Source organism: Eubalaena glacialis, chromosome 18, assembly GCF_028564815.1.
Source record: "Eubalaena glacialis isolate mEubGla1 chromosome 18, mEubGla1.1.hap2.+ XY, whole genome shotgun sequence".
NCBI classification, from domain to species: domain Eukaryota; kingdom Metazoa; phylum Chordata; class Mammalia; order Artiodactyla; family Balaenidae; genus Eubalaena; species Eubalaena glacialis.
In genome coordinates, this window is record NC_083733.1 from 17942752 (window position 1) to 17966972 (window position 24221).

Consider the following 24221-nt stretch of genomic DNA (forward strand, 5'->3'; position numbering starts at 1 on the left):
TAAAACTAGTCAGTTGATAACACCCACAGGAATAACAATGTCAAAGCAAGCAGAAGAGAACAGAAATGGTGAAATATATAGCAGGCTGTCTGGTCCCCACCTCCACTCCCACTCCATATGCCCAATATTTCCTTAACCTTTAGAACTGGCATAGAACATAAAAAGATGGGTACTGGGGCTGATATCCCAAAACCTGATTTTTCCTTTCAAATAAAATTAATAGCTCTACCAAAGACCAAGGGCATCTACTTTTCAGATGGAGCACTACAGTTAATATTCTTTCTTGAAACATAAGGCTGATTATCACTGTCAGTAGTTAGGCTATCTTGAATAAGCAAGCATAGTTTCCCTGTCCTCAAAGGCAACTTGAGGCAAGTCTCCATGACTTTGCACAGGCTGCAGGCTGGAGGCTGGCAGACAATGAAGGTCATCAGCTCTCTGAAGCCTCAAGCATGTGTTAGGGAATAGGAGGTAACTATTGCCTTTTTCCCCTGAGAGTGTGGTCTAAAGAACAAACAGGACCTAAACAAGTTGGATGACTTTGTAGCTAATTGGAACACTATCTCAACTACAATATACCTTGGAGTTTCTATTCGGTTTCAGTCAATGAAGGGAAATTCCTGTCCAGCATTTTAGAAAATAACATTCATAATGACTAGTCCTAAAGAATAACTTTGTTTTATTATCATGATTTGTGAAAACAGGTTAGACAATTCAAGAAAGGACACAGACAGTGCCCTGTTTTAGGTCCCAAATTTCTTCTTTTTGATGGGTGGTGGCAGCTGAGCAATGATGTCATCCAGAGGCCGTTCTACCGCCACTAGTGTTCTTTCATCCAAAAGATCCATGAAGAGTAGAGGCTGTAGAGAGACGGTAATGATTCCACCAGGAGTTAGGTTCTGGGGCTAGTCCTGAATAGACTAACTAGCGCTAAAAGGTTAGCCTCGTTCAAGCTGGAGGGGTATAAATCTCTGACAATCCTTCCTGCCATAGGACTTAAAAGACTGGAAAAGCTGGGAGCTTTTAAAACTGAATTCCATCATTTAAGATTTCAGCAAGATTTTTCATGTTTCTCTGTATGGAAAATCTGCGATTCTTTAATTTCTTAGGAATCAATGTTAACAGAGGGGTTTGGAGCCTAAATTCTTGACAAATGGCAAGTTACAAATGCATCAAGAAGTTAATCTTATTTGAATAATTTACAACACCCCCCCCCCACTTAAAAAAATTCTGCAGACCCCCAAGAAAATGTTCCAGGGTGCCCAAGGAACTCTGATCTGAGAAGCATGAATATGGAACTTGTGAGTTGGCACAAATAGCTGTAGTATCATAAGCTCAATGGATATCTGTTCTAGTACAGTGAAAAGCCGAGCCCAGAAAGGAACATCTAATAAATTCAATGACTTCCATTTGCTCGAAATTTATCTTGTGGAACATTCTCCACTGGAAGTCAAATTTAAAAGCCAGCTTTAACACAAAGACCCCAACTGAGCTCCACCATCATTTCTCACTACCCATGTATTTCATTTTGGTGAAGGATGATGTGCCTGCCTCTAATCTACTGAGGTGAGAACAATGAACTACAAACCTAAGGGACAGACAGTCTCAGAAAGGTCACTGGTTTCCCAAAACCAGGTTCTCTGCATGTAAAATGAAGGCACTCTTGTCTATTGTGGGACTTATTACATTTTGATAATATCACAAGGAACCAACCACCCAGAACGTAACGCAAAATGTATTACCTTATATTTCTTAGAAATTTTAAAGGCATGAGCTGTGCGCCTCCTGATGATATCTGATTCATTTGTGGGAGGCAGTGGATTGTAGAGTAAGGTTTTGTCATTTGGAAGAGGCTAAAAAGACAAAAATGTGTTGTTTAAATCATTATTTTTTTTATTGGGTCTCTCCAGAACAAAGGACAATAGTGATTTTTTCGGGGAACACAATCTTCTAACTGTCACGTTATACACTTACTACGTCCCTGACTCTTCTTACTTCAGGAAGAAAGCTGGAGCCACTCCTGCGGCTCTGCTGTACGTGGTGCGGGTATGTGGCAAAGAGAGCTTGGTACTCTACGCCAGCAAGATTGAAGGGCCCAGCCGGGGCTTCTGGCCAGTCTCGTCAGTAACACTTTGTGAGACACAAACAAACTGGCATGTGTAGGAGCTCAGCCCATGAAGGCTCTGCTTTCTAGACTCTCCCCCAACCAGGTCATAGACTGGCCAAGTGGCTGAACTTCTCCGCAGGCAAAAATGCAACACAAACCAGCCCCACTGATGTCACTGACACCTCAAGAGATGGCCTCTAGCCAAGCAAGTGATATTTTATCTCTGACTTCCTTGGGAAATAGCTCTGCCCTGCATGAGGAAGTGATGGACTTATCACCAACGCTTGGGGAAAAATATGGGCTGATCTAGGCTGAGTTATAAAGAGGCAAACGAATGGGAGGGGCCCTTCCTGTATCACTCATCTCACAGAAGGCACTTGTCAGCCAGCTCTGCTTCCCACACCCAGAGGACGCAGGGCCGACGAGATGAGTTCCAGTGACACATCACCATGCACACCTCCTTTAGAGCCATCTGCTGCTTTCCCTGTGTTCCTCCTACGCCCACCTTCACAGATACACCAAAACACTGTATTGGCTGTAATCTAAGCCCAAAGTGCATTATAGGCATGGCCACAGCTCACACTGCTCCTAGGAAAGAAACTGCCTGCCCAGAAAAAAACACGAAATTTGGGGTGAATCAAAACTGCAGCTGGCAGAGGCTGGACTCTAGAATGGAAAAGAATGCTCACATCCCACCTAAATCACAGCCATGAAGAATGGAATTTTCCTAACTGGTCATTTTTCAAAACACTAAGACCAACCCCTCAAGCCTGCAGATAGTGTTTCAGTATATTCAGCCAAGGGGCACAAGTGGTCAAAACCCCAGCCTGTATCTCCTTTAATGAAATCATGTCAGTCATCCCAGGGTGCAAAGGCGGAAGTGATTCAGCCAAACCAATGGTATTCCCTGATTATGGTCACTGCCGAATACGGACCTAATCTCTTTCCTACTTAAGTTTATGTGCTGAGAGGCAAAGCAGAGAAATAGTCAAATCAGCAAAAACCAGTACACAAGGGGCTGCCCCTTCCCTGGGAGCCTCATGAGACTGGGTAGGAAAATGAGGAAATCTGCAAAACAAAAGCTCCTCTCCTCCAAAGAATGTACTAGCAACCTTTATTCTGATTCATCTTCCTGTAATTTATTGTCCTCCTTTGCTTTTAGAATGGAAAGATTCCTAAGTAAAGTAGAACCAGCGAGAGCACAGGTGGTAGTGGTGAAGAACTCACCAACGACTTGTCGATGATGCAGAACATGTACGCATCATGGAGAAGGATGTGCATTGGTCTCTTGGGATGAAAACTGATATGTGTGATGGGAGTATCCCTTTGGAGCCAAAGATGATGAAACCCCTGCTTCTGGATGGTCCGGCTCCATTGTGTATACTGTTTGTCTGGAATGCTGTACTCAAATACCTGAGGAAGGATATGACACAGAGCAAGTGCAGGCAGGTACCCAGAAAGACCAAAGAAGGGTCAGCCTGAACCAGAAAATATCTATACAAACCTTGACTGTATCATATTCAGCCATATGCATTTTCACTACTTTTTCTTTAAATAAAAAAATTTTAAGGTAAATTACAGAATAAACAATTCAAACAGCACAGAAAGATTTATAGTGAAAAACCACCTGCAATCGTAATATCTCTTTTCCCCAAGACAAAAGCAGCCTGTTTCTTGTTTATATCTTTTCAGAGGTATTTTATGCCTACAGTACACATTATTCTGTATGTTGCATTTTTCATTAGCATTATACCATGGAGACTGACCCATATCAACGTATACACACATCACTCATGCCCCTTTTGAAGAACATGTAATAATCTACTCACTTCTTGTATGTACCAGGATTTATTTACCTAGTCTGCTTAATGAGCATTTAGGTATTTGCAATCTTTGGCTACTACACATAAAGCTATAATGATTATCTCTCAATCAATGTCTTTTTGCACAACTAAAAGCATATACCTATGGGAAGAACTTCTAGAATTGGAACTTCTGAATCAAAGATTATGTGGATTTAAGTTTTTTTTTAGATATCTCCAAAATGTCCTCTAAAGCGGTCATACTAATTTATGCAATATATGAAGTGCTGTTTCCTTAGCCACACTGTGTATTATTAACTCAATCTCTGTTAATTAAACAGGTACCAAAAAATTTCTCGCTAGTTTTAATGACAGAAGAACTTAAATGAGAGATTTCATTTTCTGGATATAACGTGTATGTGTGTGCATGTGTGAGTGTAAAAACTGCTAATCAAAGTAGCAAGCATCATCTGCCTAGTGGTCTATTTAAATGTGCTTCTTGGATCACATTTAATCTTTCCAATAGCTCGGTGAGGAAGGTATTATCAAGCCCATTTTACAGATGAGGATATATAAGTATTGACAAGTTCATACATAATATGTTCTGTAGCTCAGATTTTTTAAAGATCTTCTTACAATTATATTCTCCTTACAACTTGGTATGGAAAAGTGGCAGACAAAGAACTAATTTTGCCCATTGTATATTCTTGCCTCCTTTGTTGAAGATTAACTGACCATAGGTGTGTAGGTTTATTTCTGGGCTCTCCAGGCTGTTCCATTGATCCATATGTCTGTTTTTGTGCCAATACCATGCTGTTTTGATTACTGTAGCTTTGTAGTATTGTCTGAAGTCTGGGAGGGTTATGCCTCCTGCTTTGTTCTTTTTCCTCAGGCTTGCTTTGGCAATTCTGGGTCTTTTATTTTTTTAATTTTTATTTATTTTTAAAAAATAAATTTATTTATTTTACTTATTTATTGTTGGCTGTGTTGGGTCTTTGCTGCTGCGCACAGGCTTTCTCTAGTTGCGGCGAGCGGGGGCTACTCTTCGTTGCAGTGCATGGGCTTCTCATTGCGGGGGCTTCTCATTGCGGAGCATGGGCTCTAGACAAGTGGGCTTCAGTAGTTGTGGCACGCAGGCTCAGCAGTTGTGGCACACGGGCTTAGTTGCTCTGCAGCATGTGGAATCTTCCTGGACCAGGGATCGAACCCGTGTCCCCTGCACTGGCAGGCAGATTCTCAACCACTGCACCACCAGGGAAGCCCCGATTCTGGGTCTTTTATGATTCCATATAAATTTTAGGATTATTTGTTCTAGTTCTGTGAAAAATGTCACAGGTAATTTGATAGGGATCACATTAAATCTATAGATTGCTTTGGGTAGTATGGCCATTTTAACAATATTAATTCTTCCAATCCAAGAGCAGGGGATAGCTTTCCATTTCTTTGAATCATCTGCAATTTCCTTTATTAATGTCTTATAGTTCTCAGCATATAAGCCTTGGTGAGTCGTATTCCTAAGTACTTTATTTTTTTGATGCGATTTTAAAGGGGATAGTTTGTTTACATTCCCTTTCTGAAATTTCACTGTTCTCCCATATCCACTCTAACACCTGAGTCCATTTCATCGCTAGCCTAAAAACAATCAGTAAAATGAGCCCTTGAACATTCTTCCTCCTTCTCATACCTCTTTATTCTAGAATCTCAGTGTTTCACCATTCCATTGTGCCCTATCAAGCCAATGGATGTTACTGGCCTATGATGTGCCCAGGCCATACATGGAAGCTTTACTACACATAAGAGAAAACTACCTTTACATTGTCCAGTACTATCAAAGAAAAGCTCCTCCAAAATTGTCGTTATCTCAGCTTCCAAGTTACTATCCATTTGGAGGGAATTAGAAAGCACTGGGATCTCTTACCTGCTGGTCAGAATGAGCAATGACAAGGTTGTTGGTATTGGGGGCGATGGCCAGAGCAGTCACAGGGAAATTGTAAGCAGGCACTGTGCAGTGAAGCTGGGAACAAATAACAGAAACAGAAAACTAAAATAGGATTCCTTCCCTCAGGAAAGACTGGATGGTCTAGGTCAGTAGTTTTAAAATAATGCTCCTTGGAACTCAAAAAGTTCTATTCTATGGAAGTTCCGTAAACGTCAGGCATTTCCCCAAACAATAAACTTTAATTGCATTTTTTAAAAAATGCAAGTTTAACTGTCAACAAAACTAACAGCATTCACAGAGAACCTCAGAAAAAAGCTTTCCCTGCTGTCTCTATATTTGTATGAATTGCTCATAAGCATGTCATTGAACAGGGAATCTACAGCTCTACACTGGATTTAAAAGAAATAAATGCCTAGGCATGGAAATTTATGTCCAATCACAAGGCATGTGCACTAGTACACAGGACCACCTTTAAATGCCAGGCATGGCTCAAAGAGCAGTACAGGCTTTTGCCACAGTGCAGTAAAGATTAAGTCATGCAGTAACAGGCAAACCCATTAAATGCTGCAGTTTGATATCGTTCTCTAAACTTTTAATGCTTATTGTAAGTTTTTCGTAGTTCTTATTTGACTTTTAGATGACGATGACAACTTGTAAGGGAACATTAGTGATTCAATCTGTGAATGGCAATATCATCACTAATTAGTGAAAAATGTTTTCCTGCTATTCCTATTTCTGTTTAATTTTAAAATACCTTGAGATTACAAGGCAAGCTATTAAAGGAAATTGTTACTATCTGCATCTATTCATCTAGGTAAATCAGAATTTTCCTCCTCAAAATACAGACATAATCTAGATGTAGATTCATTACTCATAAATCCTTAATTTCAAATTTCTGTGCATGAGTGGTTTCACTGTTCCCATTGACTGATTTTAATGTTAGATTATAGCTTTTGGGTTCCAAACAAGTAAAACAGGAAAAATTTTTGGTTAAAAAAAAGTCCAGCAATTTTCCGGGTCATATCAATGTGCCTTAAGTCTTATAACTGCAGAGCTAACTTCCTCCTGTTTTCTGCTACTAAACCTCATGCTCACCTTTAGTTGTTTCACGTTGTACACATGGACTCCAGCACTGGTACCTGACGCAGCTAGCCAATTTCCATCTGGACTGACTGCCAAAAGGCACATGGACTCCACTGTCCCTGTGAGGACAAAACAGTAGTTAAGCCTCTGAATTCAGTGTCCACAGTCAGCCAGCCCTGACCTAAAAATGATGGCGAAAGCCAGTAAGAGCCTCGGTTTTAAATTACTCATAGGACAATTTCTAGATAGTTTTGCAGATAAGTTCTAGATGCTACACTGTTTACTATTTTAATTTAATTAGCCATCCTTCATGGAAAGAGGAGCCAGAGAGATAAACCAGAAAGCAGCACCTGCTCAGAACTACCATGAGAATGGAGAATCAGGGTAAGAGCTACCACCAAAATCTATACCTTAATTGTTTCAAACTACTTTCCTATCAGATGTTTTTTATACAAAGTTACAAACAGCAAATAGGCTTGAGGCATAACTTTTTTTTTTTTTTTTGGCTGTGTTGGGTCTTGGTTGCTGTGCACGGGCTTTCTCTAGTTGTGGCGAGCAGGGGCTACTCTTCATTGTGGTGCGCGGGCTTCTCATTGCGGTGGCTTCTCTTGTTGCAGAGCACGGGCTCTAGGTGAGCGGGCTTCAGTAGTTGTGGCTTGCAGGCTCTAGAGTGCAGGCTCAGTAGTTGTGGTGCACGGGCTTAGTTGCTCCGCGGCATGTGGGATCTTCCTGGACCAGGGATCGAACCTGTGTCCCCTGCATTGGCAAGTGGATTCTTAACCACTGCACCACCAGGGAAGTCCCGAGGCATATCTTTAATTTACTAGCTGTATATTTAGCACTAAGGGAGCATGGGCACATATGAGCCATCTTTGTCATTAAAGAATTTTAAACCAATCTGGCATCATGAAGACCCATGTGGGATAAAAATCAGACAGTGATGCTATATGCCAAAGTAAGTGCTGCATGTAACAACCCCAAACAATGAAAAATCTTTATAACTAGACATAAACCAGATGCTAAAGGATGAGCGAGGTGGGTAGAAAAGGATGGAGAACAGCATGACCTAAGTGACAAGGACAGGAATACATAGGTTTGAGGGCTGTGAAGAAACCAGCCTGACTAGAAGGGGAAGTGAGATGAGATAGGAGGAAGAAATAAAGTTATATACATAATGCAGAGCCCAATTTTAAAGGACTGCTAAATGCAAGGTAAAGAATATAAGTTTTATAATAAAACCATATACAGGTACTCAATAAATACTGTCAGTTTACTTCATCTGACTCCTAATTTGTATGTTTCTTTTCCTGTTTGCTTCTGGGGCAGCTTATGAACAGTGAGAGTTTAAGCTGATTTTAAAAAGTTGATTTTCCAGGCTGATGGAGTCTAAATAACAGTGAAGTCACTACAAGCCAGAAAAAGGGAGAAGGAAAAAGGCCCATGGGAAGTACTGGGTACTAAGTCCTTAGTAGTTAACTCACCAGTAGTTATCTATACACAGTCACTCATTCATGCATACTCATGTTCTCAAAACATATGGAAAAGTGGTCATAAGCATTAGGACAGGTAATGAAACTGTATGTATAAGCTCATCATTATAAAAACAAACAACCAAAAAGATTAACATGTCCATAAAATACCTACATAACCAGCACCTACTGGAAATATATAAAATAATAATGGTAGTTATTTCTGGGTGTCAGGATTACAGATGATTTAACTTTCTTCTTGCTCTGCTAACAAAACTCCAAGAAGGGTGATGAAACTTCTCTGGCCCCAAATAAGGAATCAAAAACCCAGTGAGAAAAGAGTAGGTGTGAGCAACACTTCAGATTTCATCGAGCGTTTTCACTTGCCAGGTATCTCCTTCTACTTTAAATCGCAAACATGTGAGCGAAAGTGTAATTTTTGTAGGGCAGAGAAGAGCATTAGTGAACCCCCAACAACTGAGGTTTAAATGGAAAAAAAGAAACATCGAGACTGACAACTCTCTCCCATGGCCAATTACCTACTTCTCACCTGATTGAGGCTGAAAAGTATGCAGGTGCTTGAAGCTTCCCTCCAGCAGCCGAATAACATGCAGAGACCCTTGATTTGATGCCACAAAGAGCTTCGTTGAATCCTCAGAAAACAAAATCTGAAGGGCAGAGCGAAGGAACGCTGGCATTTTGGAAACCTTGGGGGAACCAGTAACAAAAAATCAGAGAGAGAGAGAGAAGTTAGACCCAGAGCCCATCAAAAATAATCACAGTCAGGCTTAAATCATATGAATGCTTCCTGTCTCCAAGGAAGCCAATCAACCAAGGGCCTGGAACACAGACGTGCCTACTGTAACCTATCCACCCCCCTTGTCATCTCCTCAAAAGCCTAACCTTTACTGCCACTTTCTGGCATTTCCCTATCCTCCAAAAACATAATTTTAAATGGCAATAAGAGACTGTTTTATAACAGGTTTCTCCAAATAGCTTTTCACTGAACAAGGATTCATATCCAGGACGTTTCCACTTCACACAAAAATCGCCCACTTATAAGGTTTCTTCTTATTCAACCAGACTTGGGGTTATCACTTACCCTTTGGAGGTTTATGTTGTCATGTTCATAATTCAAACGATAGAGAAAAAACCGAGAAGCTGTAGAATAGGCTATCCAACTTCCACATGGGGAGATACAGCTGCAGATAATGTTCTCAGGACCCTGGTAACGTTAGGAAGCAGGATGAATAGTCAAGTAAAACTTCATACAAGGTTCACTATAGCATGAATCCTCAAGCTCCTGCCACTCTGAATGTATCCACAAATACCGACACATAATCCTGACACTCATATGCTATGTGTCACTATGATTATTTCAAAGGTAGAACATCTAAGCGGTGTGGCTTTGATTTCCAAAACCCAGAACAGAGGTCTCTGAATCCTATGAGTTTATCTCAGCCCTTCGCATACTTCATGGGTGGCTTCATAATAAACCCTAACTTTAGAAACCTGAGCAGGGAGGCATTTAATGCAGTGAAGCTTTGGAGGCCCAGTGACTTGGGGACCGATTTTCTGTTTTGGTCAATGACAACCTGCTTTAAAGACCTGTAAGAGATATTAAGTGAAAAAATTTGCGTAACACTGGAAAAGTTTAGTGTAACATTTATGTAATTCAAAAAACTCAGGGCTTCCCTGGTGGCGCAGTGGTTGAGAATCTGCCTGCCAATGCAGGGAACACGGGTTCGAGCCCTGGTCTGGGAAGATCCCACATGCCGCGGAGCAACTAGGCCCGTGAGCCACAACTACTGAGCCTGCGCGTCTGGAGCCTGTGCCCCACAACAAGGGAGGCCGCGACAGTGAAAGGCCCGTGCACCGCGATGAAGAGTGGCCCCCGCTTGCCACAACTAGAGAAAGCCCTCGCATAGAAACGAAGACTCAACACAGCAAAATTAAAAAAAAAAAAAAAAAAAAAACCTCAAAAAACATCTGAGTGTATGTAAGTACGTATATATACACACATACATATTCTCACACACAGAAAAAGATCTAGAAGGGTATACAGCTAATCAATTAACAGTAATTATTGCAGGAGAGGGGACTAGTATTAAAGAGCTGGGCAAGGATATAAATTATCAATATTGTTTGAATTCTTCATAGTAAGACTGTATTCACAAATATTTGTGCAATTAAAAGATTTTTAAAAAGGAAGACACAAAGCTGTTTGTATAGTATAGTCCCATTATTGTAGAAAGAAAGGATGTATACACATGCACGCATGGGTGAAAATTTTTTCTGGAAGAATATATAAGAAACCATTGGCAGTGATCATCTCTGGGGAGGGTGGGGGTTAAGAAGGAGGTTCATTTTTCACTGCATACTCTTTCGCATTATTTGAATTTTTAAAAACTATGCATGTTATTTTCATAATAATACCAAAAGAAGAAAAACGAATTTCTTGTATTCATTCATCCAATAAATTCTGAATGCCTGACTTACAATCATAGGAAACCCAGCTCTTTTGACAGTACTTCATCCAAATAATTTTAGATTTGAAACAGTTTATGATGTCAACTAAGAAACCCTCAAAATTCAGAATGAGAAAAATGTTCTGGATTTCAGAGTCTGAACACACAGTTAAATTTCTTTACCTTTGTCTTGAGGTGAAGTAAGTGATCTGCATTTTTAGAGAGTGGAAGGGTATCCCCATTCTTTCCTGGAACAAGAAATATCCCTGACATTTTTCTTCCCAAAGAAAGGTTATTCACACATTTTTTCTTCTAAAAAGTCATTCCTGGGTAGAAAGAAATCTCTACCACTGGGAAATCAGAAAAATGTCTGACGTAGTAAGCTTACAGTTTTCTGGGGGTATGTATACGAAGAGGAAAGCAGCGAGCACTTCCTTAGCTTCTACTTGGGTGCCCTGGATACAGCCTAGGGCACACCACTATTTCTCTGAAGCCGCTCCCCACAGCCAGGCATGCAGGTGGATGGAAGTGAAGTTTGTGTGGCCTCGACTTCAACTTCATTTGTTCATTTTGGAGCCTAAAGCAAAAGCCTCTAACCTACTATAAAACAACAGGACCCAAACAGGTATGTCATACTTAAGGCCATGAGGCTGTCACCCCGGTACGATCCGCACAACCTTCTTTTCCCTGCAGGCCCGTCACGACCCCACATTAAAACGTGTCATTTTTCAACAGCCTGTTTTGATCCCAGTCTAGCCAGGCAGAACTTTGATTCCACTACCCTCAGCACCACTATATCCTGCAGTGCACCATACCGAACTGGAAACTTTTCACTGATGATTCAGTGTCCTGCTAACAATTTTAACACTCTGAGGAACTCCTCTGCTCTATCTAGTGGGTGGGAAACCATAAGTTCAAACGGACACAGACAAATCTACTTCCATTTTTCCACAAGCAGAATTTCAACTGCCATTTCTGGCTTCTATCTCCAGTTTTCTTATTGGAAAAAAACTTTCTCCCATCTTACCTGTTGCAACTGTGGATCCCAGTCGCCAAAGTTCCAAGTGATGAGCAAACTGGAAGAGGAGAAGCTGCTTCTTTTTTGCACAGGAAACGAGACGTCGCTGTATCCAAGAATCAAAAAGACATAAATAAGCCGGAGTCATCTATTGCCTCAGTACTGGATACAGCAGCAACATCTCAGAACACTTTTTACCGTTAAAATCCATTTACTTGATAAATATTTCCTAAGTATTACCATTCGCCAGGCACTGTCCTAGGATCTAAAAACATAGTGGTAAATAAAAACCTAGCTACTGCTCTCAACCTTATAGTTTAAAGGGCTGACATAAAATTAAACAGGCAATTACATTAAGTGTGCAAAGAATTTTAACATGGCTAAGCACAGTACGTAATGAAAAAAAGTAGAAAGGCCTCATGGCAGTAAAGACAGGCGCCCAGATGAGGCTCACTGGTAAAGAGTCCTCAGGCGAAGAACGTAGGGCAGGACGTTCCAAGCAGAGGGATGGCACGGGAAATAGCTCAAAGGGAAGACAGCGTTAGAGGGAATAAAAAGGAGTCTTTCAGAACTGCCAGACTGAGTGCAGATGGGGGTGGGGGTACTGCCAGTGCGTGAGAGCAGAGGTGAGGGAAGAGGCTGTCTTCTCTGGATCAAGACAGGTTTCATAAGCCATGCTAAGGAATTAGGTCTTTACGCTGAGGACAACAAGGACCAACAAAGGCATTTAAGCATGGAGGGATGAACAAAGTTGCTTTTTGAACGGATCAATGGAGAACAGGCTGGAATGACACAAATCTAAATAAAAGGAGATTGTTAACAAACTACTGTAAAGAAATCCAGAGAAAAGACACTGACCCCAACTAGGCTAATGGCAGTGTAGACAAAGAGAAATGGCTAGATTCAAGAGAGAACGAGGAGGTAGACACAGTAAGGTTTACTGGCTGAATGGAATGTAGAAGCAGGTAGTGGGAAGAAGAGTTTCTAGCCTGGAAAGATGACTGATTTACCTAGAAGGAACACTGGAAGCCTGGATTCTCCTGCTCCCACCCAGAATAATAAAAAGTCCAGCCTTGGGCTTCCCTGGTGGTACCGTGGTTGAGAATCCGCCTGCCAATGCAGGGGACACGGGTTCAAGCCCTGGTCCGGGAAGATTCCACATGCCGTGGAGCAACTAAGCCCATGAGCCACAACTACTGAGCCCACGTGCCACAACTACTGAAGCCCGCGCACCTGGAGCCCGTGCTCTGCGACAAGAGAAGCCGCCACAATGATAAGCCCGCGCACCGCAACAAAGAGTAGCCCCTGCTCGCCACAACTAGAGAAAGCCTGTGCGCAGCAACGAAGACCCAATGCAGCCAAAAATAAATAAATTTATTTTAAAAAATTAAAAACAAACAAACAAACAAAATCCCCATAAACCACACCTACTGGGAAAAGGGAATGATTTCCCCAGAAATTGAACTAGGAATGCTGCTGTAAATCGCTTGGCCCCTGTAAATATCTTTGCCAGAGGCTTGCCTTAGAAAGAGAAGGAAGAAAGAAGAAGAAGGTAACTACAGAAGGCCAACAGATCTGCCCGAGAAGAGTGAGCTGTGCTGTCTTATGGGACAGGCAGACCGGGAGATGAGGGCGTGGTGGGCATTAGAGGATGATACTTACATGGGGAAAAGTGATTTTTCGGAGAGCAGCATCGTAATTCTTTACCTCCACCTTCTCCATGAGAGGACGAATGACTAAGTGGGTGTCTGTGCCTGGAGCGGGAGGGAGGGGAGAAAAAATATCGGAATTAGAAAAAGTGCCACATGAAAATAACCAGAGCTGGGCAGAGTAATGAAGCAGCCCCGGCCAAGACTGAAACCCACCTCCAGATATCAGTGCTATGGGGCTGTGGGCCACGGCTCGCACGTCGTGAGTGTGATGCTGAAATGGCTTTGTCCGCACCCACTGCTTCTCACTGCTGTTGGAAGTCACAGAGACCAGCTGAAAATGGAACACTGTCCCCTCGGCTGTGCCCACCACGAAACTGTCTTCTTGCTGAGAAAGTAAATCATTAGGGAGGTACATTTGAGCAAAACAGGGCCCAGTTTTAAAAATATTCCCCGAGGTTTTCTGTCTGGGCAGCTTAGGGGGAAAACCTATGCCCAGAATTGGAAGGGAGGTTGCAGGGGTCTTTTTCCTCCAGAAGCTAACAATTCCATCAGGGGAGCAAGTTCGCGCATAGGTAACAAAGCGCCCCCTACTGACAAAATTAACAGTAAGTACTTCAAACTGTTAGCGTGCTTTCATATAATGCAAACCAGACCTCATTAGAATAGCGACAATATTGGGGAAAGGGGAGGGGTCGCAAAACTGGCAGTCAAAAGACTGAAGCTTAGAAAACCCTAAAATTCACTGTCCTCTTCTTAGAGATGAAGAGAGGGTGGGCTGAGGAGGGGAAGTGGCCTGATCAGTATCACAAAGATGCAGGTTCCCTGGTCCCCAGTTTAAGGCTCTCTCTTGTCAGCATGTTGAGCACGAGGATTTCTGTTAGTTTTAAAAGGTCTCACTGTGTCTACAGCTACTTTTTAAAATTCCTCTATAATCTCAAAACCATTTTCATTTTAACTCGTTTTTAAAAATGCACATAACTTTGAGTAAGAAAACAAAACAGGAGGCTTGATAGGGTAGTGAGAAAAATCAGAAACCTGGATCAGTAGTTAACCAATCAAACAGTGTAAAGAGTAGGTGAGCCAGTCAAGAAAAGTGAGATGTCTGAACACATGTGAGCATGTAGCTGCCATCAACTACACACTGACTGTGCTAGGAATGTTGTATGTCATATCATCTCTAATCCTTCAATAACCTGCAAGGTTAAGTATCATCTGTCCTATCAGGAGAAACTATAAAAGACTGAAATGAGCATAACAAGTACTGGTGTCCTTGTCTGGTGAGCCCTTTGATTGTCCTAGAGCTACTTTACAACTCCATAAATTGTAAAAACACTGAGAGTGATGCAAAAGATTCTCTTGCATAGAGATGCAAAAGAATTTTGCTTGGTAGAATGCAGCTGATGATTGTCCTGTGGACACTGAGTCCTGCAACAATTTGTAAATCATTTCAGCATTCCTGATGGCCTTACATAACTGTGTTCTTTGATTTCTCCCTTAGAACTGCTTGTAACTTACTGGTTCCCTCATTAGTTAATGAGTTACAGAAAATCTCTGACATACTTCCATTTCATGTTTGGATGAGTTATGATGTTACCCTTTTTCCCCCCAATCATCATTTAATAGCCCTTTACACAGATAAGGAAACTGGAATTTCAAGAGTTTACCTGTCTGTCAGTTTACAGACATGTATCTGCTGCCAAAGCCTTTGCTCCGGGCACAGGCCTCTCCCTCACCTCCTCTAAGGATACTATTTGAAAACCATTAGCCTAAGGCAAAAGTGGAAATACTGAGCCGCTTAGGAATTCACACGCTCTCTCCATCACCTCCACTAAACAGTTCAAGTGGCTGTTTGCTCAAAGTACTACCTACAGAGAAGAACTGGGAAGGGAGGCCTCTCACTCCACATTCTCTTTCCCTGAGGTGGAATCATAAAAGAACTGAAAAGCAAACAAAAGAAAAGGGCTCTCTTGGGGTGCAACAGGAATGAAGCAAGGGAAAACCAGACCTGGGGGGGGGGTGCACAAGTGCACGCACGCGCGCGCACACACACGAACTTAATCAAAGAGTGACTGCTTCACACGGAACAAAAAATCTCAGGACTGACCTCTAAATGAAGGCAAATTTTCCCTACAACTCCCTGCAGGGATCAGTACTTGCCTACTTGATGGAGGTGAAAGGCTTCTAAGAAGATCAAAGGACTGGGTGTTTGCCACAATTCACTCTTTAGTCAGTGAGAAACCACTGAAAAGAAATCTAAATATAACCATCTGTTCTGGCAAGAGAGTATGGAGAAAAGCCCTGAAATTAGGACTGGTGTCAAAAGAGATGTGAAAATGGCAATAGCACACTCGCTGTGCCAGACACTCTACTTAGCACTTTACAAGCACAACCCATTTAATCTTTCCTCAGACGCCATGCAGCATGTATTACTAACCTCCTTATTCTCACAGAGGAAGAAACTGAGACTTAGAAAGAAGCAACTTGCCCAAGGAAGACACGTAGCTATTAAGTGGTATGACTGGGATTCAAACCCAAGTCTGCCCAACTCCAGAGTTTGTGATAAGCATTTCTGAGGACTGGAATTTGTACAATTGCATGTTTCAATTGAAAAAAAAAAAGTACCACAATCCCTTGATTCTCAGGCACACATTTTCCCACATCTTAACATCTCTGAAATCAAAATATTTATATCTGTCAACCTGTGTTATGTGACATCTTCAGATAAAGAATGAACATCAAAACTTGCAGAATACGGATTTCCCTCGTGGTCCAGTGGTTACGAATCCACCTTCCAATGCAGGGGACGTGGTTTGATCCCTGGTTGGGGAACTAAGATCTCACATGCCACGGGGCAACGGAGCCCACGCGCCACAACTAGAGAGAAGCCCGCACCACAACTAGAGAAGCCTGCACGCCACAATGAAGAGCCTGTGTGCTGCAAGGAAAGATTCCACGCGCCACAAGGAAAGATCCCGCAGGCCATGACGAAGATCCCACACGCAGCAACTAAGACCCGATGCAGCCAAATAATAATAAAACAAAACAAAACAAAACAAAAACAACTTGCAGAACAGTTGTCAAAAGCCTAAAAGAAAATCCTGGGACTATATTGGAGCATCTTCTACCAACACTGTGGATGGCTGGGAGGCATGTGTGAGAAACATGGACCCCAATAACTGAGTTCAAGTGATTCAGAGTCCAACTCTGAACGTGAAGAAGTTCTAGGAATACCCTAATCATTTTATTTCACACATACTTTCCTTTTTATATACGCGTAAGAGTGATATAACAAAAAATTTCTGTTTAAGTCTCAAGAAGCTCTTCAATAAGTAAAATATAAATTTTATGTTTAAAAAAGCATTGTGTCAGTTTATATTATAAAAGCTTATATTATGTGCTTATAAAATATGAATTTTACATTTAAAAAACCACTCTGTCATAGTTTAATAAAAGTATTTCTTCTTTCCATGATAACAAAATTATGACACGTTACAATCATTTGTATCTAAGACTTAATGCAATAGATGGGCTTCCCTGGTGGCGCAGTGGTTGAGAATCTGCCTGCCAATGCAGGGGACACGGGTTCGAGTCCTGGTCTGGGAAGATCCCACATGCCGCGGAGCAACTAGGCCCGTGAGCCACAACTACGGAGCCTGGGCGTCTGGAGCCTGTGCTCGCAACAAGAGAGGCCGCGATAGTGAGAGGCCCGCGCACCGCGATGAAGAGTGGCCCCTGCTTGCCGCAACTGGAGAAAGCCCTCGCACAGAAACGAAGACCCAACACAGCCAAAAATAAATAAATTAATTAAAAAAAAAAAAAAAGACTTAATGCAATAGAGTAATATAGGCACAAGGTAGAAGATCAGACAGTATAAAGTGGTACGCAGTACAAGTTACACCTGTCTTCCACCTACCCCCCAAAAACTTTCTTCCAGAAACTGTCATTATTTGCATTTTCAATATTTCCAGAGATATTCTATGTATATACTAGCAAAACTGTATACACATAGAATATGTTTCTTTTCTTTTCTCTTTTTTTTTAGCCATGCCGCGCAGCATGCAGGATCTTAGTTCCTTGACCAGGGATTGAACCCATGTCCCCTGCAATGGAAGCGCTGAGTCTTAACCACTGGACCGCCAGAGAAGTCCTAGAATATCTCATATGTAAATATCTAATATATAAATCTGCTCTACCTTTCCTTAATACACTATTATATACTATATTATACACTGTAATACTGTTCTGCTTTTTCCCCTTACCAATATATCCTGGAAATTGTTCCATAGTAATAAATATACATCTTCTTTGGTCTTTGAACAGGTGCATAATCCTTAAATAATTACACTTTAAATAGTACTAAATTTAATAATTAAGTCTTACTGTCTAATAATTACAACCACTTTGGATCAAAACTCTATTTTAAAAGGAGAATTCCTCCCACTCATTTAAACCTTGACTTCTATTATAGTTTATATGTGACATCTACATGTTTTATAGGGCTTTAGCACTAACAAATTGTTCTCATGGAAAAACTGTGGAAATGGGATAGGAACATTCTACAGGCAAGAAAAGCGAGCAGGAGTGATCTCTACACTAGACACACTTAAGTAAGAAAATAACACTCAAACTAATTACGTAAAGATAACAGATCTAGCCAACAAACCTCAAAGCTCAGACAGAGAGACAAATATCATATAATATCGCTTACATGTGGAATCTAAAAAAATGGTACAAATGAACTTATTTACAAAACAAAAACAAAGTCGCAGATGTAGAAAACAAATTTATGGTTACAGGGTGGGGAGAGGAGCGGGGGTGGGGATGATAAATTGGGAGATTGGGATTGACGTAAACACACTACTATATATAAAACAGATAACTAATAAGGACCTAGTGTATAGCATAGGGAACTCTACTCAATACTCTGTAATGACTTATATGGGAAAAGAATCTAAAAAAGAATGGATATATGTGTATGTATAACTGATTCACTTTGTTGTACAGCAGAAACTAACACAACATTGTAAATCAACTATACTCCAATAAACATTAAAAAAAAAAACAAAAAACCTCAAAATCACTTCCTGTGCCTCACTGCTAAAATATCCAAAGGTTTCTGATTAAGAATTCATGTTACAAGATGGCAAGAGGCACACATGTTCAATACAAATCTGCTTTAACTCCTATACAAATAGGAGAAAAATCAGTATTTTCGAAATCACTATAAAATTACCTTCTAATGTTCCAAGATAGGAAGCAGAGCAGTCAGGCAGAGAGAGGAAATAGCACTTCTCAAGATTCTTCTAGAGTACTTGTGCCCTATCTACAATCAGACGGGGTTAACTGGGGACAGGGAGTGTCTGAAGAAAACCTCTCTGCTAACTAATCGTTTAGAGAATATTCTCTAACTAACTGTTGGAGAATAAGTGTTCAGGAAAATTGTGTGGGTTTTCAGATGCATTGTCCTAAACTCAATCTTCCTCCACTACAACATTCAGGATTAGGGAACAGTGTCTGTGGCACACCACTGACACGGCCTTCTCTACTCATGCCCCAGGGTGTACAGGAACTGCTCAAAAAGGGACTATACTCACATCAGATATGGCAATGGACTGCACGTCAGCATTTGCGATGAGATGATTCTTCACAAGCGTCCCGGTAGCTGAGTCCCAGAACTGCACCTTCCCAGCAGAGTCCACACTTATGATGGTGCCATCGGACAGGAAGGCCACGCCCCATATGATACACTTCCGCTTAGACACACCCATGTACTGCCTATCCACAAGCATCTTATGAATAGCGCTCCCTGAAAAAGAAAGCAAAGCCCTCACGTGAATGGCACTTATTTCTCCTCAGTCTTCAGAAGCTGCCTGTGGTAGGCATCTGGTAAGTCAGCTGCCTGAGCACAGACCACAGAGAGCCAGTAAATAGTGGTTATGGTGAACTCAGTTTTGGAACACCAAAATAGTTCCCTGAAGAAGGAGGGCAGCGATGGGGGGGGGGGGTGCAGACAAAAGGAATTTTTGGTGGGGAGGTGAAATGGAAACGAGACATTTGAGGCTTCACTGAAAAGCAGCCAACTGCACACACACATTACACTCTGCTCCCTTCCAAATCCCCATGAGAAAGGGAGAGAAGACAATAGTGCCAAAATTTGGGGAACTGGAAAGCAGACACGGAGTAGTAACCGACTTAGTAGAACCCTAAAACTTAGTCCAAATCAGCAGTAGGAAAAGCCAAGAAACCACCTGATTTATACCATGGAATCCTCAGAAGACTCAGAAACTGGTGACTCCAGATAGTCTGGAAACAGAGGTGACGCATGGAACACAGATTAAGTGAAATGTTATAACTCTGTATTGAGAACACCAGCTTTCTTCTTAGAATGCTGATGGCTGGGCTTGTTATCACCAGGCAGGAGAACAAAAAACATTTCTGAGAAATATGACCAGCACAAGAGAAAAGATCTAAAGAGCCTGTCTTGAGAGCATCCCCAAACTAACAGTCCAGCCAGACCACTCCTCAGTGAAGCTCAGATGTGATCAGCGCCACTCGTGTGGTGATAAGAGGAACCTCCAGACACGGGAGGAAAGCCTCAAGATGAAAGGCAGAGGCCCAACATACGACCAGAAAAAAATGAACAACAAGGTGGGAAAAAGCCAGGGCGAAGAACACTTCACAAATATTACCATGAATAGTCTTGGAGAAGAGTTAGTATACTGTATAATGAAACAAAAAGAGAATGCTGTAAAAAAGAACATTCAGGAAACAAAAAAGAACTCTGGAAATGAATGGCAGAAATGAGAACCTCAATAAAAGGACTGAAAGATAAAAATGACAAACTCTCCCAGGAAGCAGAGTAAGAAGTTAGAGATGAAAAATAACAAGGGGGAAAAAGAAAAAAAGAAAGAAAGAAAATTAGAAGAGCCAACGTTCCAGTAACAAAATTCCAGAAAGGAGAAAATGGAAAGAAACTCCTTTACAAAATAATTATAAGAATTTTCCTCAGAAATGAAAAACATGGGTTTTTGGATTAAAGGAACCTACCAAGTTGTCCAATACAATTGATGTTAACAGATCCACACAACAAGAAACATAATTATTACATTTCAGAACAGTAAAGATAAAGGGAAGATCTTAAAAGCTCCCAGGAAAAACCAACCACAAAAACCCACATAAAGGATCTACCCTCAGAAAGCCATCAGAGTCCATAACAATACTAGAAGCTGGACGACAATGGAACCACGGCTTCAAAATTCTATGGAAAAATAATTTCTAACCTAGAATTCTTTCTCAGACACCCTTTCTCAGGATCCATCAAAGTGATAAACTAAGAAAGAGAATGACTTGGCAACAGGGAACTCTACTGGAGAAAAAAGCAAAGGGGATCTCCAGAATGGTTGAAAAACCAGAGTTCAAGATCTCAGAGCTGTGCAGTAGGCCCAGAAACTGGCTCCACTAAGCTGGAGCAGGGCAGAAGGCTCTGGGAGAGAATCCTTCAAGGAGATAAAAGTGATAGAAAGAAAACCAGACGTGGGAATTCCCTGGCGATCCAGTGGTTAGGACTTGGCGCTTTCACTGCAGGGGCCCAGGTTCAATTCCTGGTGGGGGAACTAAGATCCCACAAGCTGCGCAGCGTGGCCAAAACAAACAAACCAACAAACAAAAAACAGGAAAAAAACCCAGATGTAGCTGAACCTAAATCATACAACTGGAAGAATGTGGAGATGAATTAGTGAGAGAGAGATATATATATATATATCACACACACACACACACACACACACACACACACACACACGAGAGACAGAGACAGACACTCAGCATTAACAAAAAGCATACAGGAAAGGAAAAGAAATTTACTATGCAAGTTGTATCTATATAGTCTAAGAATAAAAACATCAACTGCTAATCTGAACAAAGTTAGAACATAACCATACTGGGAGGATCAGGAGGAAATACTGCTACATGTGGCAAAGGGCAGAGAAAGAGGGTTAAATAGTGGAAGTCAATAAATAATGGGCTAAAACTGAAAAAAATAAAATAAAGCATTTTAAGCGTACTATGTATAGCATAAAGATAAATACCAAAACAATTAGCTAAGAGTTGCAGGTGGCTGCCTTTGAGGAGTGGGAGAAGGGATATAGGGGGACTACTGCTTTTTTGTAACAAGACTTAAGGAATTCTTTGACTATATGCATATATAACTGATAATAAAAAACTTGCTCAAGCACTAAGGAAAAAGAAAAAGGCAATATGCCTGCCCTGCGTTACCTCTCATTTTAGCGGGGAGTACAGACACAGCCACCTAACAAGTTGAAGTCAGTCTCCTCACTGAAGGAATCCATCAGCCAATTCTCTAGGCCAAGGACAGAGGAAGCACGTTGTTCTCTAGCTTTCTGATCTCAAGTCTCACCAACTATGTTACCAAGATCTTACGTTCCTTAAATACAGACACCCACTTTTACAAAGAACTGGTATATATAAATAGGTATTCTACTGATTGCTCATAGTAAATGTCTCACCGGTTGAGGGCAAATTTTAGTGTGAATTCTTATGATGAAAAATACTGTATTCCATTGAAGAACCAAGATTCCCCTAAAAGCAGCAGTAGTAATCCAACAAAGAAGTGAAATTCATGGTGGCATCTCAGAAGGTTCATGAAAGCATAAGGTCACAAGCTTCTGGAAACCCAGAAATGTGACTCTGACAAACAAGACCCACACCCCAAATGAACTGAGAAAACAGTCACCTGATTTGACATCAAACACACTAATGTAGTCTATGGAGCCAGCTGCAATGTGGGTACCAGCGGGATGCCAGCTGAGGCTCAGGATTCGACCTTGGGAGTTGTACAACAAAAGAGAAAGTGACATACACATAAATATACAGCAAAGGGTAACTGAGTTCTCCTTCCACAAAGATCTACACGGCTAGCATTCTATAGTCTTAAAGCTCATTTACTGCACTCTTGCAAAGGACTGTTTTATAACAGGTGAGGGACAACTTTGCCCTGGGACCCACGATGACATATTTGATACTTACTTTTAATAATGGATAAATGGTTGATGGGAGTATAGATAAGCACAACCTTTTGAAGGTGATCTGGTAGTAACCTAACAAAATTTAAACGTGCAAATTTGGCATGGTAATTGCACTGGGAATTTAACAAAAAAGAAATATTTACAGGAATGCCCAAGTGTATATAAGAATGTTCATTACAGCACTGGCTATAGTAGTAAAAACAAAATTAATATCCATCAATAGGAGTTTGGTTAAATAAATTATGGAACACCATAAAATGAAATGCCATGCAGACTGGCATGACTGACACAGAAAGATGTCTGTGATACATCAAATGAAAAAGTAAGCTGAAAAACAAGTGCAAGCACTCCTGTGAATGTATGTGTCTATCTGAATATACAAAAAAGTCTAGATTAGTTCCAAAATGTTGCCTACAGAGTGAAATGAGACACTTATTTTCTCTTTCACACTTGGCTAAATGCATGAAATTTTTACCAAGCATTATATCACCTTTGTAATTAAAAAAAGAACACCCAGGAGATATTAAAAACAAACAATACAGGGATCTGATTAGCAGAGGATAAATATTACTATTGGATACAGAGAACACATCAGACACTACTCTCTAGAAAAGGAGTCAGGGTGGGATAGGGAGGGTGGGAGGGACACGCAAGAGGGAGGAGATATAGGGATATATGTATATGTATAGCAGATTCACTTTGTTATAAAACAGAAACTAACACACCATTGTAAAGCAATTATATTCCAATAAATATGTTAAAAAAAAAAAAAGTGGATAATAGAAAAGGAGTCAGCAAACTATGGCCCAAAGGCCAAATCGGGGTCACCACCTGTTTTTGTAAATGAAGTTTTACCAGAGCACAATCATGCGCATTTGTTACGTATTACCTAGGGCGACTGTGGTGCTATAATGACAAGAGTTGGCAGAGACTTATATGGCCTGCAAAGCCTACAATATTTACTAGCTGGTGTCTTCACAGAAATAGTTTGCCAGCCTCTGTTCTGGATGTCAGTGTCAGTCAGTCCAGGTGGAACAGGGGCAATTGTTTATAAAATTCCCCCATTCAACTTGAATGTACGAGTAGAACTGAGAACCACAGCTCCTAAAGAAAAATCCGAGTTTTGAGACTTTATGCACATTTGTTAAAACTTCACAAAAATAAGTGAGAACTAACAAATTGATTTACACAGAAACACTCGCTTTCCTATTTTGGATTGCTAGTTTCCTGTATTATTACTTAACCAGGCAATCGTAGCTATGCTACACAACGGAGAGGACCTGAGCTAAGGATAGCACCTAGCACATACGCTGCACTCACAGAAAGTTAGCATATAGATAAAATATTACCTGGACCCATGGGAAAATATCCCATCCCCAGTGGCACAGAAATATAACTTCTTGTTAAGACTACTCACTGCTCCACCACAAATAACCCTTACTTTTCTGACGATCAAAATTTCTTTCAAACTGGATTTTGTCTGGGGTGATCTGAAATAGTTTCACAGATCCATCTTCGCAGCCAACCTATTATGGAAAAGGGGGTAGAAAATAAAGAAAGCATTTTGTAGAACTAAATATATATATTTACAAATATATACATTTCCTCCTTCAAGCTAACACTTGTTCTGAAACAGAAA

At 41.0% G+C, this 24221-nt stretch overlaps 1 protein-coding gene across 2 annotated transcripts in view; it reads right to left on the minus strand.

The window, feature by feature from the left end:
- Nucleotides 1–662: 662 nt before the first annotated feature.
- Nucleotides 663–24221, minus strand: part of UTP4 (UTP4 small subunit processome component) — a 34177-nt gene continuing 10618 nt past the window's right edge. For both annotated transcript variants that reach the window (XM_061172640.1, XM_061172641.1), the window contains exons 4-17: nt 24024–24108; nt 22291–22380; nt 19133–19344; nt 13752–13923; nt 13549–13640; nt 11896–11992; nt 11052–11116; nt 9503–9625; nt 8951–9107; nt 6944–7050; nt 5828–5923; nt 3335–3520; nt 1743–1853; nt 663–860 (exon numbers count right to left, since the gene is read on the minus strand). In XM_061172640.1, coding sequence (XP_061028623.1) covers nt 744–860; nt 1743–1853; nt 3335–3520; nt 5828–5923; nt 6944–7050; nt 8951–9107; nt 9503–9625; nt 11052–11116; nt 11896–11992; nt 13549–13640; nt 13752–13923; nt 19133–19344; nt 22291–22380; nt 24024–24108 — 1710 coding nt within the window. In that variant the 3' untranslated portion in view covers nt 663–743. The remainder of the gene's footprint in view (nt 861–1742; nt 1854–3334; nt 3521–5827; nt 5924–6943; nt 7051–8950; nt 9108–9502; nt 9626–11051; nt 11117–11895; nt 11993–13548; nt 13641–13751; nt 13924–19132; nt 19345–22290; nt 22381–24023; nt 24109–24221) is intronic.